This window comes from Pogona vitticeps, chromosome 2 (assembly GCF_051106095.1).
Source record: "Pogona vitticeps strain Pit_001003342236 chromosome 2, PviZW2.1, whole genome shotgun sequence".
Taxonomy (NCBI): Eukaryota; Metazoa; Chordata; class Lepidosauria; order Squamata; family Agamidae; genus Pogona; species Pogona vitticeps.
In genome coordinates, this window is record NC_135784.1 from 291,304,805 (window position 1) to 291,318,089 (window position 13,285).

The 13,285-nt window shown below is 40.5% G+C and overlaps 1 protein-coding gene and 1 long non-coding RNA gene across 8 annotated transcripts in view; one reads left to right on the plus strand and one right to left on the minus strand.

The window, feature by feature from the left end:
• The window catches only part of C6 (complement C6), a 44,008-nt gene extending 39,406 nt beyond the window's left edge, over nt 1–4,602 (plus strand). For all 7 annotated transcript variants that reach the window (XM_072992801.2, XM_072992806.2, XM_072992802.2 and 4 more), the window contains exon 18: nt 3,745–4,602. In XM_072992801.2, coding sequence (XP_072848902.2) covers nt 3,745–3,923 — 179 coding nt within the window. In that variant the 3' untranslated portion in view covers nt 3,924–4,602. The remainder of the gene's footprint in view (nt 1–3,744) is intronic.
• A 507-nt stretch (nt 4,603–5,109) lies between these two features.
• On the minus strand, nt 5,110–6,841 carry LOC144586360 (uncharacterized). Its single transcript, XR_013541143.1, has 2 exons — nt 6,284–6,841; nt 5,110–5,219 (listed from the first exon to the last, which is right to left on the minus strand). It is a non-coding gene; the product is annotated as an uncharacterized LOC144586360 (long non-coding RNA).
• Between the last annotated feature and the right edge of the window lie 6,444 nt (nt 6,842–13,285).

Here is a 13,285-nt window from a genome sequence, read left to right on the forward strand (position 1 = left end):
TGGAATGGTGTTCTTAAGTTGAAACGTTCTTAAATTGAAGCAAAATTTCCCATAGGAATGGACTGAAAACCAATTAATCCGTTCTGGCTGTTTTTTTGTTATGTAGAGTTGCGTTCGTACATTGAAGCATTAGTTCCCATAGGAACTAATGCAAAGCTGGTTAATACGTACTCTACCACTAGGGGGAGATTTTTTTTTTAACCTAAGATGACCTAAGGTTAAAAAAAGAGCAGGAAAGTTTTTTTTCCTGTTCTTATCTTGGATTTATGTTCTCAAGTAGAAGCAAAATTTAGCAAATGGAGCTGTTCTTAAGTTGGATTGTTCTTAAGTAGGGACGTTCTTAAGTAGAGACCCCATTGTATGTCCACCAGCGGAGCCCCAGGGCGATGCCCTAAGACCTTACAGATTGCAAGCTTACAGATTGTTGAAAGGATTCAGATAGGACACTAGTTACCTAATCACCACTTAGGACTGGCTGGAGAAAGCCTTTGATCTTATGCTCTAACTCTAAGGGGAAAAGGTAGAATGAGTGAGTCACCTCTCCCATCAGGAGCCACTGTCACTGTGCCAGGAGAGTTTGCTCTACACTGAAGAACAGATAACAGCTGGCAACCTTGAGAAGGGTGTCCCTACACATCTCCTCCACTTTTACTTTATTTATTTATTTATTTATTTATTTATTTATCCTGTGAGGGGAGTTAGACTGACTGGCCCAAGGACACCCAGAGAGTTCCATGGCTCAATGGGGACTTCAGCCTGGATTTCTCAATTCTTATCCCAACTACACCATCTTGGTTTTCGTATCTTTCATCATGAAGTGTTTTCAGTCTATTAAAGAGATTAATGTGGGTTGTACCAGAAGCAAAATTCACTGGAGATTATTTATGGAACAATTACTGAGCAATAAAGGGAAATGGCCACAGCATTTCCTGGAAGGTTATGAAATGTGTTTTGGCTAACACATTACATGGAATAATCCTGCCAAAAATGTGAGGGATGGTGACCCTGTGTAAACAGAACACAGTTTGGAGGAGGCAGTGTGGGAAAAGCATTGAATTGGGTTCATAAATGCCTCTCCTCTCTCTGGCCAAATTTGCAAAAACAAAGATAGCTGTGAGCAGCCATGAGGGGAAACTGCAGAAGCACAAACACATACACATGTACAGACTTGCATAAACTCCTGAGCAATACTTTTATTAGAACCAGATGAGATGGCACAGAGGGGTGCAAAGCTTTGAATATCACAGAATTCTTCATCAGGATAAGTGGTTCCCCAAAACAAAACAAAAAGTACACAAATACAGGACATGGAAATACATAAGTCTGCAAATTAGGACATATATGAAATGACCCACTGTTAGGTGTGCAGGTATTGAGTTACAACTAGCAATCCATATCTCAAACAAAGAAACACCAGCTAATACACATTTTCTCACATGGGGAGCTGATCTCAGTGGCTTTGTTATAAGCTTCTGAAAAGAAAGTGTTTTGGTTTTGACATGGCAACTTTGACAGGAAGTGCCAGACTGGTGGAAAACATTTTCTTATCTGAAGGAAAGAACAAGATGGTTCTGGGTTTCTGTGCATTCAAAACAAAAGGAGCTGGTACATCCAAAGAAATCCAGATTATAAATGAGAGACTATATCCTGCCACTTCATCTCTCATTTATAGTCCAGATTTCTGTGCATTCCACATATAGAAGCTGACAAGGTGAGCAGCTGAAGCTTGTTTCAGTGCTGGTTATGGAATAGCATCCTTATCCCCCACAAGTAGGGAATGTACAAAGAATCCACTCCACTGATTCCCCATTTCATGGACCAGCTGCATCTTGCAACTCGCTATGAGAATATTTTACAACTGGCAATTCATCCCTTAAGCGAGGAGGAAACAAAGCATCTCATAAAAATACTGTTTATATTTTTTTAAATGTGTGTGAACATGCTTTAGTTAAGGGAAGGATGCATGCAAAAACAGGTGCTTCGTATGGTGTGTGGTGTGTACATGAAGATGCACATATTTTAAATGCATTGCCAAAACATGCATTCTAAACATATTTTATTCCTGCAGAAAACACACACACGTTCAGGAAGAGGCAGCATGGAACAGACTGGGAGGGAAGAAAGAGAGGAAGTGTTTAAACCAGACTTTGACTGGATTGCAGAGTAGACTAGGCACACATTTCTACATATCCCACAAACAATTCACTGTGAGATTTTTAGCAGTTGTGATTAGACATGGGGACGAATAAATAAATGGATTGTGATATTTGTAAAAAATTGCTGATTTGTTAAATATTCGTCCCTTCATATTCATTAGTTCCAGAGACCCCGACGAATACAAAGGAATGAATATTTCCCCATTTTTATTTGTCCCCCATACAGACCTATGACCTTCCCATTCTGTTTATGGGCCCACTGATCAGTGGGCTGATAGGCAGCCAACCAGCCCCACAGCTGCCCACCCCCACAGCCTATCTCCTGCCCCCTTCCCCTCCCTACCTTAGCCACTGCCACCATCAACTACCACCTGGCACTGCCATAATCTACTGCGCTTGCTGCCACCACCATCCATCACCACCCACTGCGGTGGCCTCCTCATCCATGGCCTGCTGTAAGGGACACTGGCTGCCCTTTGCAAAAATGGCAGCTGCGGCTTCTTTTAAGGCAGGGAAGCTGCAGCCACCATCTTTGCAAAGGGCAGTTTAAATTCCCTTAAGGCAGGCCATAGTGGTGGAGGCCATTGCAGGAAGTGATGCTGGATGGTGACTGCAGAGACTGCTGTGGCACGGGCCTCCATGGATGGTGGCGGCAGTGGTGCAGACTGCAGCAGCCAAGATAGGGAGGAGACAGGGGTAGTGGGAAGGGGGCAGGGGGGCAGGCTGTGGGGGTGGAGGGGTCAGCTTTTTTTTAAGACAGCCTCTGGCTGTCTAACCCCACCCCCCATGAACCGACAAATAAATTCATGGGAAGGAGATTCGTGCTTTGTCAACTTTGATGGATCACGAAGCAGGACAACTTGCCAAAATGGCGATTTGTCCCCATCTCTAGTTGTGATCTTAAAAAAAGAACTGTCTTCTGATATTTGAATAGAGTATTTGGCCACCTTCCAGCAAAGTAGCACCCCAGGAGAATAGAAACATGGGGGGGGGGACATTATTACCAATAATTCAGCACTCTCCCTCTGAGGTAGTTGCCTCAGGGTGTGATCCGATGGCTTGAAAGGATCACATCTGATCACACCAGAAAGCCGGGAGTAATTCCTCTTAAAGTGAGCCTTCCCTCTTTTGGAGAATTGCTCCAGCCTACTCCCCCCCCCCCCCAAAAAAAGAGTAGCTCAGCTCAGGCAAAAATCAGGGCCAGGCTAGAGCACTATTGCACACATCTTGCATGATTGCTGGAAAATAACTCACAATACACCATGCCACAAGTGGTCCAGAATGCAAGCTATTCCCCTGGCTGATTGCATCCTAACAGTTGAGCTTGTTGTGCCAAACTTTCCAGTGCCCATATGAAAAATAGACACATGGACTATACACAAACACAGACATACATATATACTGTATGTAGATACTAAACGAAAAATCTCCCGAAGCATGCCATCATAACAGAACAAAGCAGAACTTCAGATACCATTAAACAGATAGAACCTGCTAATTAAAGTGCCTTGGGAAACAGAAAGTGTTTAATAAATATTTTCTGAGCACTATCTGGCTAAAATTAAACATCTATCTTTCTATCTTGCAGAGTCACGAGGCGAATGCTTCTGCCTATTGCCTAACCAGTGTCCACGTGGGGATGAAGGGAACCTTTTCTGTACCCAGATTCGGTCCAGAAATATGACAGCCAACCTCTGCCTCCTGGGGGCAATGAAGTGCTCCAAAAGGAACATTGAAGTATTACATGAAGGAAGCTGTATGGAGTGAGAGCCACTGAGTGAAGTATCTGCGGCTTTCATGGCTACATTTGGCTGGGTTCTGGTTTTTAGGACTGAGCATCCACCTTTCTATCTGCATCCGTATTTCTGATTCCAGCAAAATGGAAGCTCACGTGCAGGTGAGGGCCATCTATGCCAGAAACACTTTTTCATCAGCTAACTGCCCCTGCACCTGTGTGGACTGCTTTTCCCCAGAAGACAACCAACACCCATTCTTAGCAAACTGGGGTTGAATTACAATGTCTCTGGGCATTTATATGATGTTCTTCCTCTCACACGAACCAACTGTATTTAAAAACAAAACAAAAACCTCAAAGGGCAATGTCTAGGAGAAGAATATTAAAAACAGAGAATGTACAGGTATAACAAAAATGCCAAACAGCAGAAATATGATGAAATTCAGACCAACTGGCAATGTCATCCCAAACCATTTTGATGCCCAAATCAGACCCCAAATGCTCATTTCTGTCCTCTTACCAATGGTAGTCCTTTACAAAACCGTGCTATGCTATGTGGATCCCAGTCCAAAAGTTTGGAAACACTCACTTTGGACTACAGTTCCCAGAATCCTTAGTTGGTGTGGCTAGCTAGGTGGGTGGTTATGGAACTTGTAGCGCTCTCTCTCTCTGTCTCTCTCTCTCTCACACACACACACACACACACACACACACACACACACCTCTCTCTACCTCTCTGCTAGTTGCAATCCCAGGATGACGCCAGAAGAAACAAATGGTAAACCTAAGTATTCTCTACCTGGAAAAATCCTGATAAGGGTTGCCATAAACCAGAATTAATTTGACAGCACATGATTGTGATTACTATAGCATTAATCAGAAAAAATATATATACAATTTTGGTTGGGGAACAATTGTATCAGGGGCTGAATCTTGTCAGAGTATGCTGTAGTTGCAAAAGCCTTCTCTTTAGTCAGGCAATGGACTAGATTCCTCCCAAAATCACTTCTAATCCTATAGTGCTATGATTCTAAGAAGGGGGTTATGTTTTCTATATTCAAATATTAAAGCTAAGCTTGCTAGCAAAAATAAGATTATTTGTATATTAATTTCCGGTACACTCTAACCTTTGTGCTGACCTGCATTGTGGGATATTTTCTCATTTCACTAGAATTACAACATGCTGATATTAGCAATAGGGCACGACTAAACGACTAAACAATAACAACAACAAAGCATTGTACTGTAGTTAGGGCTAAGATTAAAGAATTCAGATTAATGTACATGTCTTGTACCTCCTAAACCCATTAAGAATGCCAATATTTGCCCTCTCCTCTGTCAAATGAGGCCAATGTATCAACAACCAGAGTACATCACTGCTCTTTCATGGCAATATAATTCACTGAAAAATGGCACATAACACATTTTGTCACAATAGATTACAATGGCTGGTCCCAGGAATTATTCCAATGGCAAAAAGCAATGGATTTGTTGGAACGATTTATGTTCCAATTGTGGGTGGGTGGGTTCATTCAGCCTCCCATGTAGGTCTAATTCTGTGTGGATTCTGCTGCAAAACATGAGCGGGGGAGGGGGGACTAAATGTCCTGTCTGTTGTGTGATGGCCCATTGAGCCACCAGGTCACCTGCGGCCATGACAACTATATCTGTGTCCTGTTAAAGTCAGTTAGCGATGGAACACTCTCTTTCAACAGGTTTTGGATTCTCTTCCCTTAACTCTTTGCCAGGGACGACAGGAAAGGTTTCGTCTGGAATGATAATTGGCTTGTGTGTTTGAGCAATTACAGGTGTGACAATAGAAACCTGATACCATATGCGTTATCTCACAAGATTGCAAGCATCATTCTTGGAAAAGGAAGGTTCCAGACAGATCAGACTAAAATCCAGGTAGTCCTGCATAATTTTGTCCTATGGTGGTGAACCAGATAATCTAGCAGCCAGACAAAGCAGGGAATAAACCAACAGCTCCCCAACTTTGTCTTTTTTCCCCTGCATCTTATATTCACAGGTGCTCCTGTTCTAGACAGTCATTCCTGTCCTGTCCAAACAGGGTTTTTCCCCCACTGTGTTTTATCCTCTTTCTCCAGTGGCTCCAGTGCCTTGGGCTTTTAGGGAGGGCATCCCCTCTCCTTTAGATTTTTCTAAACATGCTTTATATTTCTAACCAATTCCTTGGGGTGGTTCTATGAGCTTGTTGTTACCTCCTTTTCAAGTGTGAATGGTACCATCTTGACTACATAAACAATTGTACTCACAAATGAGTACAATGTACAGACACATATGAATCAGCTCTGAAGCAGCATCTTACATCAACATCAGCATCTTACATCATTCCAGAGGATGTATTGTATATAGAATGCCTTTCCCCCACTAGTTATAAGTGAAATAAAACATTTTCTTTATACATTCAACCTATCTTATAAAATCTAAGAGGAAAAAAATAAGTTAAAAAAACAATTCATTCACAAAGAAAATGGACCTCAGATAAAACACAGCTGAAAAAATAAATAACTCAAGAATGTATTTTAATGACAAATAAAGTCATACAACCAGAAGATCAAACAAGCCCTCTGCCTATTCATTATACATTCAAGTTGCAAAAATAATTATTTTCTTTCAAAGAGTCTATTCATCAAAACAAAGTCAAACATACAGTAGTTTCATAAACTCAATAAATTGGGAGAAGGGATTATTATGTTAGATATCAAAATATGGAGATACATGCAAATCTTTGAAGAGTTTTTCATCACAGTATTTTAATGTGAACAAAAGCAAGCTAAATGCTAAAAGCAGGAGTGCGAAGTTCTTTTTTAGTCTTGGAGCAAAACTTTAAAAAATGGTGGAAAGGCCATTGGGTGGGCCTAAGTCTATGGGACAGAGGAGATGGAGTCAAAATATTGTTAGTGACATCAGATGTAATTCTTACCCAGGTGATTATTTCCTCACCATGCATGTAAAGTCCTGTCTATTCAGGATTGTCTCGATGCCACTTGTTTCCTGTCTGCAAAGCACAGTTCAGTTCTGTGAAATTGCATACTTTCCAGCAAACGACAGCTCAGTTTTAAGTAGAACACTGAAACTTTAAGTACCTTTAGTTCTAGCCAAGGAGACAAGACCAAGCTCATTCACACTCTCGTATTTCTGATCACCATGTATGCAAGTGTTAAAGCCTGCCAGTAAATTCCTGGCTTGTGCGGCTGATAAATTTCTCCTACAAAAAGTGGAGAAATCAACTAGAGGATTTGCTATCCTTGATTTGATTCTGACCAACAGAGATGACTTGGTGGGGGAAGTGGCAGTAAGGGGAACTCTAGGTGAGGGTGACCATGTTCTTCTAGAATTCTTGATTTCAAAGGAAACTAAAGCAGAGTGTAGCCATACACATCTGCTAGATTTTTAAAAAGCCAATTTTAATAATCTCAGAACAAGTATAAGTAAGGTTGCATGGCAGGAGATCCTAACAAGAAAAGGAATCCAAGAAGGGTGGGAGCTTCTTTAAAAAGAAATTCTAAAGGGATAACTACAAACAATTCCAAAAAGAAAAAAGGGTGAGAGGCAGCAAGAAAGGCCGGTGTGGTTTCACAAAAAGCTCAGGGAGGACCTAAAAACCAAAAAAAGAGAGAGAGATGTACAGGAAGTGGAAAGAAGACTAGGCCACCAAGTATAAGTAGAGACAAGTAGCAAGGAAATGCAGAGCTGGCATTAGTATGGCAAAAGCTGAGAATGAGCTGAGGTTAGCTAGGGAGGAGACACTAAAAGCAATAAGAAAGCATTCTTCAGGTATGTGAGTAGCAAAATACAAACAAAAGACATAGTGGCACAGCTCCACAATGGAAATGGAAAAATGATAATAGAGGACAAAGAAAAGGCAGAGGTGCTCAATTCCTATTTTAGTTCCGCCTTTTCCCATAAGACAGACTATGAACTTCCAAACAAATTGGAAGTGCAAGTGGAGGAGACAGAATTGCAGCTGGAGATAGATAAACAAATAGTCAAGGAATACCTTACCACCTTGAATGAGTTCAAATCTCCAGGGCCAGATGAACTGCGTCCAAGAGTACTAAAGGAACTGGCTGAAGGACTCTCAGAATCACTATCCATTATTTTCTTGAAAGAGGTGAGATGCCAGAGGATTGGAGGAGAGCTAATGTTGTCCCTGTCTTTTAAAAAGGGCAAACAAGAGGAACCTGGGAACTACAGGCCAGTCAGCCTGACATCAATCCCAGGCAAAATTCTGGAACAGATCACAAAATAGTCATTGTGCAAGCACCTAGAAAACAATGCAGTAATAACTAGAAGCGAGTACGGATTTGTCAAGAACAAATTCTGCCAAACTAATTTCATCTCATTTTTTGATCAGGTAACCTCCCTGAAACACAGAGGGAATGCTGTAGATGTAATGTATCTTGACTTCCGCAAAGCTTTTGACAAAGTGCCCCTTGATATCCTGATTAGCAAGCTAACTAGGTGTGGGCTGGATAGATCAAGTGTCAGGTGGATACACAATTGGCTACAGAATCATACTCAGATCGTGATGATGAATGGGTCCTTCTCTAACTGGGAGGAGGTAACAAGTGGGGTACCCCAAGGCTCAGTCCTGGGCCTGGTGCTCTTCAATATTTTTATTAATAACTTGGATGAGGAAGTGCAGGGAATGTTTGTCAAATTTGCAGATGATATAAAATTGGGCGGAATAACTAATACCCTAGAAGACAGAAACAAAATTCAAAATGACCTTGATAGGATGGAGCACTGGGCCGAAAGCAACAGAATGAAATTCAGTAGGGAGAAGTGCGAAGTACTACACCTCAGAAAAAGAAACCAATTGCACAGTGGGGAAACTTGGCTCATTAATGCTATGAGCAAGAAGGATCTTGGAATTGTTGTAGATCACAAGCTAAATATGAGCCAACAGTGTGATGTGGCTACAAAAAAAAGGCAAATGTTATTTTATGCTGCATTAATAGAAGTATAGTTTCCAAGTCCTGCAAGGTGCTGGTCCCCCGCTATTCAGCACTGGTTAGTTCTCACCTTGAGTATTGTGTCCCGTTCAGGACACCACACTTCAAGAAAGATGCTAACAAATCGGAACAAGTTCAGAGGAGGGTGACAAGGATGATCAGGGGGCTGGAAACCAAGCCTTATGAGGAAAGGGAAAAGAATTGGGCATGTTTAGCCTTGAGAAAAGAAGGCTGAGGGGGTGATATGATAGCACTTTTCAAATATTTGAAAGGCTGTCATACAGAGGAGGAGCAGGATCTGTTCTCAATCATCTCAGAGTGCTGGACACGCAATGATGGGCACAAGTTAAAGGAAACCAGATTTCGGTTGAATATCAATAAAATGTCCTGTTAGAGCAGTACGACAGTGGAATCAGTTACCTCGGGAGTTAGTGAATGCTCCAACACTGGAGCCATTCAAGAAAAACATAGATAATCACCTGGCAGATATGCTTTGATTGTATTCCTGCATGGAGCAGGGGGTTGGACTTGATGGCCTTGTAGGCTCTTTCCAACTTCACTTTTCTGGATATCAGAAAGATTGTTGTTCTTATTAGATGACTGGCAATAAATTGAATGAATGAATGAATGAATGAATGAGCGGGTGAATGAGTGAATGAATAAATGAATGAATTTTCTGCATCAGATGAGATGATAGTTACTTGCTTCAAAGGTTTCAAAAGATATTATGACACAGCTTGTGACAATTAATGCATTAAAGTTGCAACAAAAAGGAGTAAGCTTATATTCATCTGAATCTCAGTGTGATACATCTTGGTAGTCTTTGAATAAGACCACAAAGTCAAATTGATATTTTGGATACTGTAGTTTCTATGGACGGAAAAGAGCAGATACGGATTAAATGGTTTTCAATGCATTCCTATGGGAAATGCAGATTCAACATAAGAACTTTTCAACTTGAGAACCACCTTTCAATACGGATTAAGTTCTTAAGTAGAGACCCCACTGTACTAGGTGCAATAGCTGCCTACTGGAGTTGCTAGTCTGCATGGATCTCATGTGACATGCTACCTTTTAAACCATCCAGAGAGTGCTTTAAGCACTATGGGGAAGTATATAAGCAACACATTGTTCTTTTTAAATAACTGTTTTATTTATTTATTTCAAACTGGAATGGTGCTAGTTCAGTATTACAGATAGAAAAGAAAATGACACATTGGACTGAAAAGTTTCCTTGCAGCCCAAAATGGATGATCTTGGTATCCATTACATAATAATCTCCACAGACACAATTACATGCAAAAAATGATTCACAATAAATCACATAGACAATCAAGTTAAAATAAACAACCCCTCTGAGGTTGTTTAAAATACCTCACTTTCTGAAGAAAAAAATACTATTTCCAGCCCCCCCCCAAATGCACACTGAGTTCTTCATTGTGTAAACAGATATTTTAAAATCTATTTTAAAGGTGCTAAACCTGATGCAAATACGGTAGTATTTTAACATGTAACCACATCCTCTGTTGTGCTGTAGTTCTTGCTTTCTGTACTTATTGGGGTGTAAGTACCATTAAAATCCAAAGAACCAGATATTGCTAAAAAGCAAAACAATGCTGGTGGTCTCTGAGATATTTTAAATTTATAGTACAGTATTTAGTGAAAAATTAATGTGTGTATCTATTTAGCTAAAGATAAAAGAAAGGGTGCAAGAAAATATTTTTGAGCTGTGAAATCTGCAAAAAATAAAACTCATTTTCACTGTCTATTATGCAACTTGTTCACTGTGCAGCAAGATGATAGAAATTGTGGGTTTTCTTGTAAATTGCCTTTGCCGAGAATACATGAATACATTTTCTGCCAGGAAAGAGATGTTGCATCAGGTTAACTTCTTCATCTCACTTATTTTTAGTGTTATTCTGTCTGATCTAGCTAACAATCCAAGCAGAGCCTGTTTTAGACATCTTCACACCTGAAGCAGAAAAGTCAGTTTTTCCTCACACCAACAATGCATACACAGACATAAACATACATAGCTCTTTTCAGTGTGGAGGAGAACCAGTTGCTATTTTAAAATAACACAGGCTCAGCTTTCCAAAATCCATGTATATGTATGCCAAAATATTTGTTTGTTTGCTTGCTTATACAGTGGACCCTCGACTTACAGACGGCTCGACTTACAGACTTTTCGAGTTACAGACTTCTCTGGCCACAAAATTTAGGTTCGACTTGCAGCCGGAGACTCGACGTACAGACCAGAAAAAAAAAAGGAACAAAAATGGAACAAAAACGGCCAGTTACGGGATTAATCAGTTTTCAATGCATTGTAGGTCAATGGAGACTCGACCTACAGACTTTTCGACCTGCAGCCACTGTTCCAATATGGATTAATTCTGTAAGTGGAGGGTCCACTGTATTCCACCTTCCTCCCCACAAGGGATCCAAGGTGGCTGGCAACAGATAAAAAAAAGAAATTTAACAACACCATATTAACATCACATTTTTAAAAAAAGCAATGAAACTTACATTAAGATTAAAACAATCAAATATTGTGTAAAAACAACCAGGGGGAAATTGAAAACCTGTAAATTAAGAACCAGCATTCTTGAGATATACAGAAGCCCTTCTCATGCAACACAAGATTATACATAAATGGTCAATGTCTCTTGTCTTGAACTTATACTAAGTATAAGTTTATAATAAGAAGAAAGGAAGTGAACCTGGAACAAAATTAATACCCCTTCTATATCAGAAGGAAGACACCGAATTTTGCAATTAGAAGAGCCTTAGAAGTAACTGAATCCAACTTCCTGTTTGGGGCAAAATTCTTGAAAATGCAGACGCACAGAGAGATGGCCTCATAGCTTGTGTTTAATTCTCTACTGACCGACAGTCCAGTTCCTTCTAAGGCAATTAGTGTCACAGTTAAACAACTCTTATCAAAAACATGTTTCCCTTGATGTTTACTTGAAACCTAGGAATCAATGAGAGTCTATGCTCGTAATTAGAAGCTTGTAGTTTGTTTTTCCTCCTCCACTAGGATTTTTGCAAAGATACCCGCCTGGAGCAATCAGACTTTCAAATGAATCCCATCTTTTCCTTGCAAATCCTGGTTAAAAAACAAAACCCATTGGAACGCAGAGCAGTGTGAAAACATGTTTTATGACAAACAGATGCCTTTTAGCATTGAAGAAAGTCCTGCTCCTAATGATATGCTGGTTGTATTCTCTAGTTTGACTCCCCACTCCTTGCGGCTTCTGCTCATTGGTTCTTGTTATATTCACGAGAGCAAGAGATGACATGTGTGCTCCACCTTATATATGACAACCTTTCATATATTTGAAGACTTCTCTTGGGTCTCTACTTAATCTTCTTCAAGCTAAAGATAAACAGCCCTTTCAACTGTTCCTCACAGGATTTTGTTTCTAGATCCCTCACCATCTGTCTTGTTGACAGAAACTGCAACAAGTCCTTCTCAGATTAACCTTATTTTTTCCTGTTTGCAGAAACAGATTTATGTTGTACCTGCTTGCTTCCATAGGTAAACGTAAAGGTTCCCCTTGACATTTAGTCCAGTCGTGTCCGACTCTAGGGCGCAGTGCTGATCCCCGTTTCCAAGCCGTAGAGCCAGCGTTTTGTCCGTAGACAGTTTCCATGGTCACGTGGCCAGCGCGACTAGACATGGAACACCATTACCTTCCCACCGAGGTGATACTTATTTATCTACTCACATTTACATGCTTTCAAACTGCTAGGTTGGCAGGAGCTGGAACAAGCGACGGGATCTCACTCCGTTGCATGGATTCGATCTTATGACTGCTGATCTTTCAACTTTGCAGCCCAGAGGCTTTGCGGTTTAACCCACAGTGCAACCCTTATTTGCTTCCATACTAGTACTCAAAGGGTGAAGGCTGGTTCTCTTGCATACAAACTGGCTCTGAGAAATGAAAGAGGACAACTCTTCTTTGTACATAGGGTCAATGAAGGGTTTCAACATGATGACAAAACTATTGCATCGTGGGAGATATTTGCCTTAAGTATCAAACTCATTCATCCTTGTGGGGGAAAAAAACCAGAAAGGTTACAACAACCTTCCAAAGCAAACATCAACAAATATTAAGAGTTTAGTACTGAAGTGTAGTTACTGAAGAATATAGACTATTATATATGTCCCAAGAAGAAGGAAATAGTAAACCATTTCTGTCAATGTTCTACCTAGAAAACATTGGAAAGGCTGACCATAAGCCAGAATCAACTGGATGGCATGCAATTACCTATTTATTTATTATATTGTTCTAATGATACTGTTACTTTGACAACTCAGTATGTGAATTTAAGGTTCATGTGCAATTTTGCACTAGGTTAGAAAATTCCTTTCCCTGGTATATGTCATCTAACATGCCAGGGAGGAG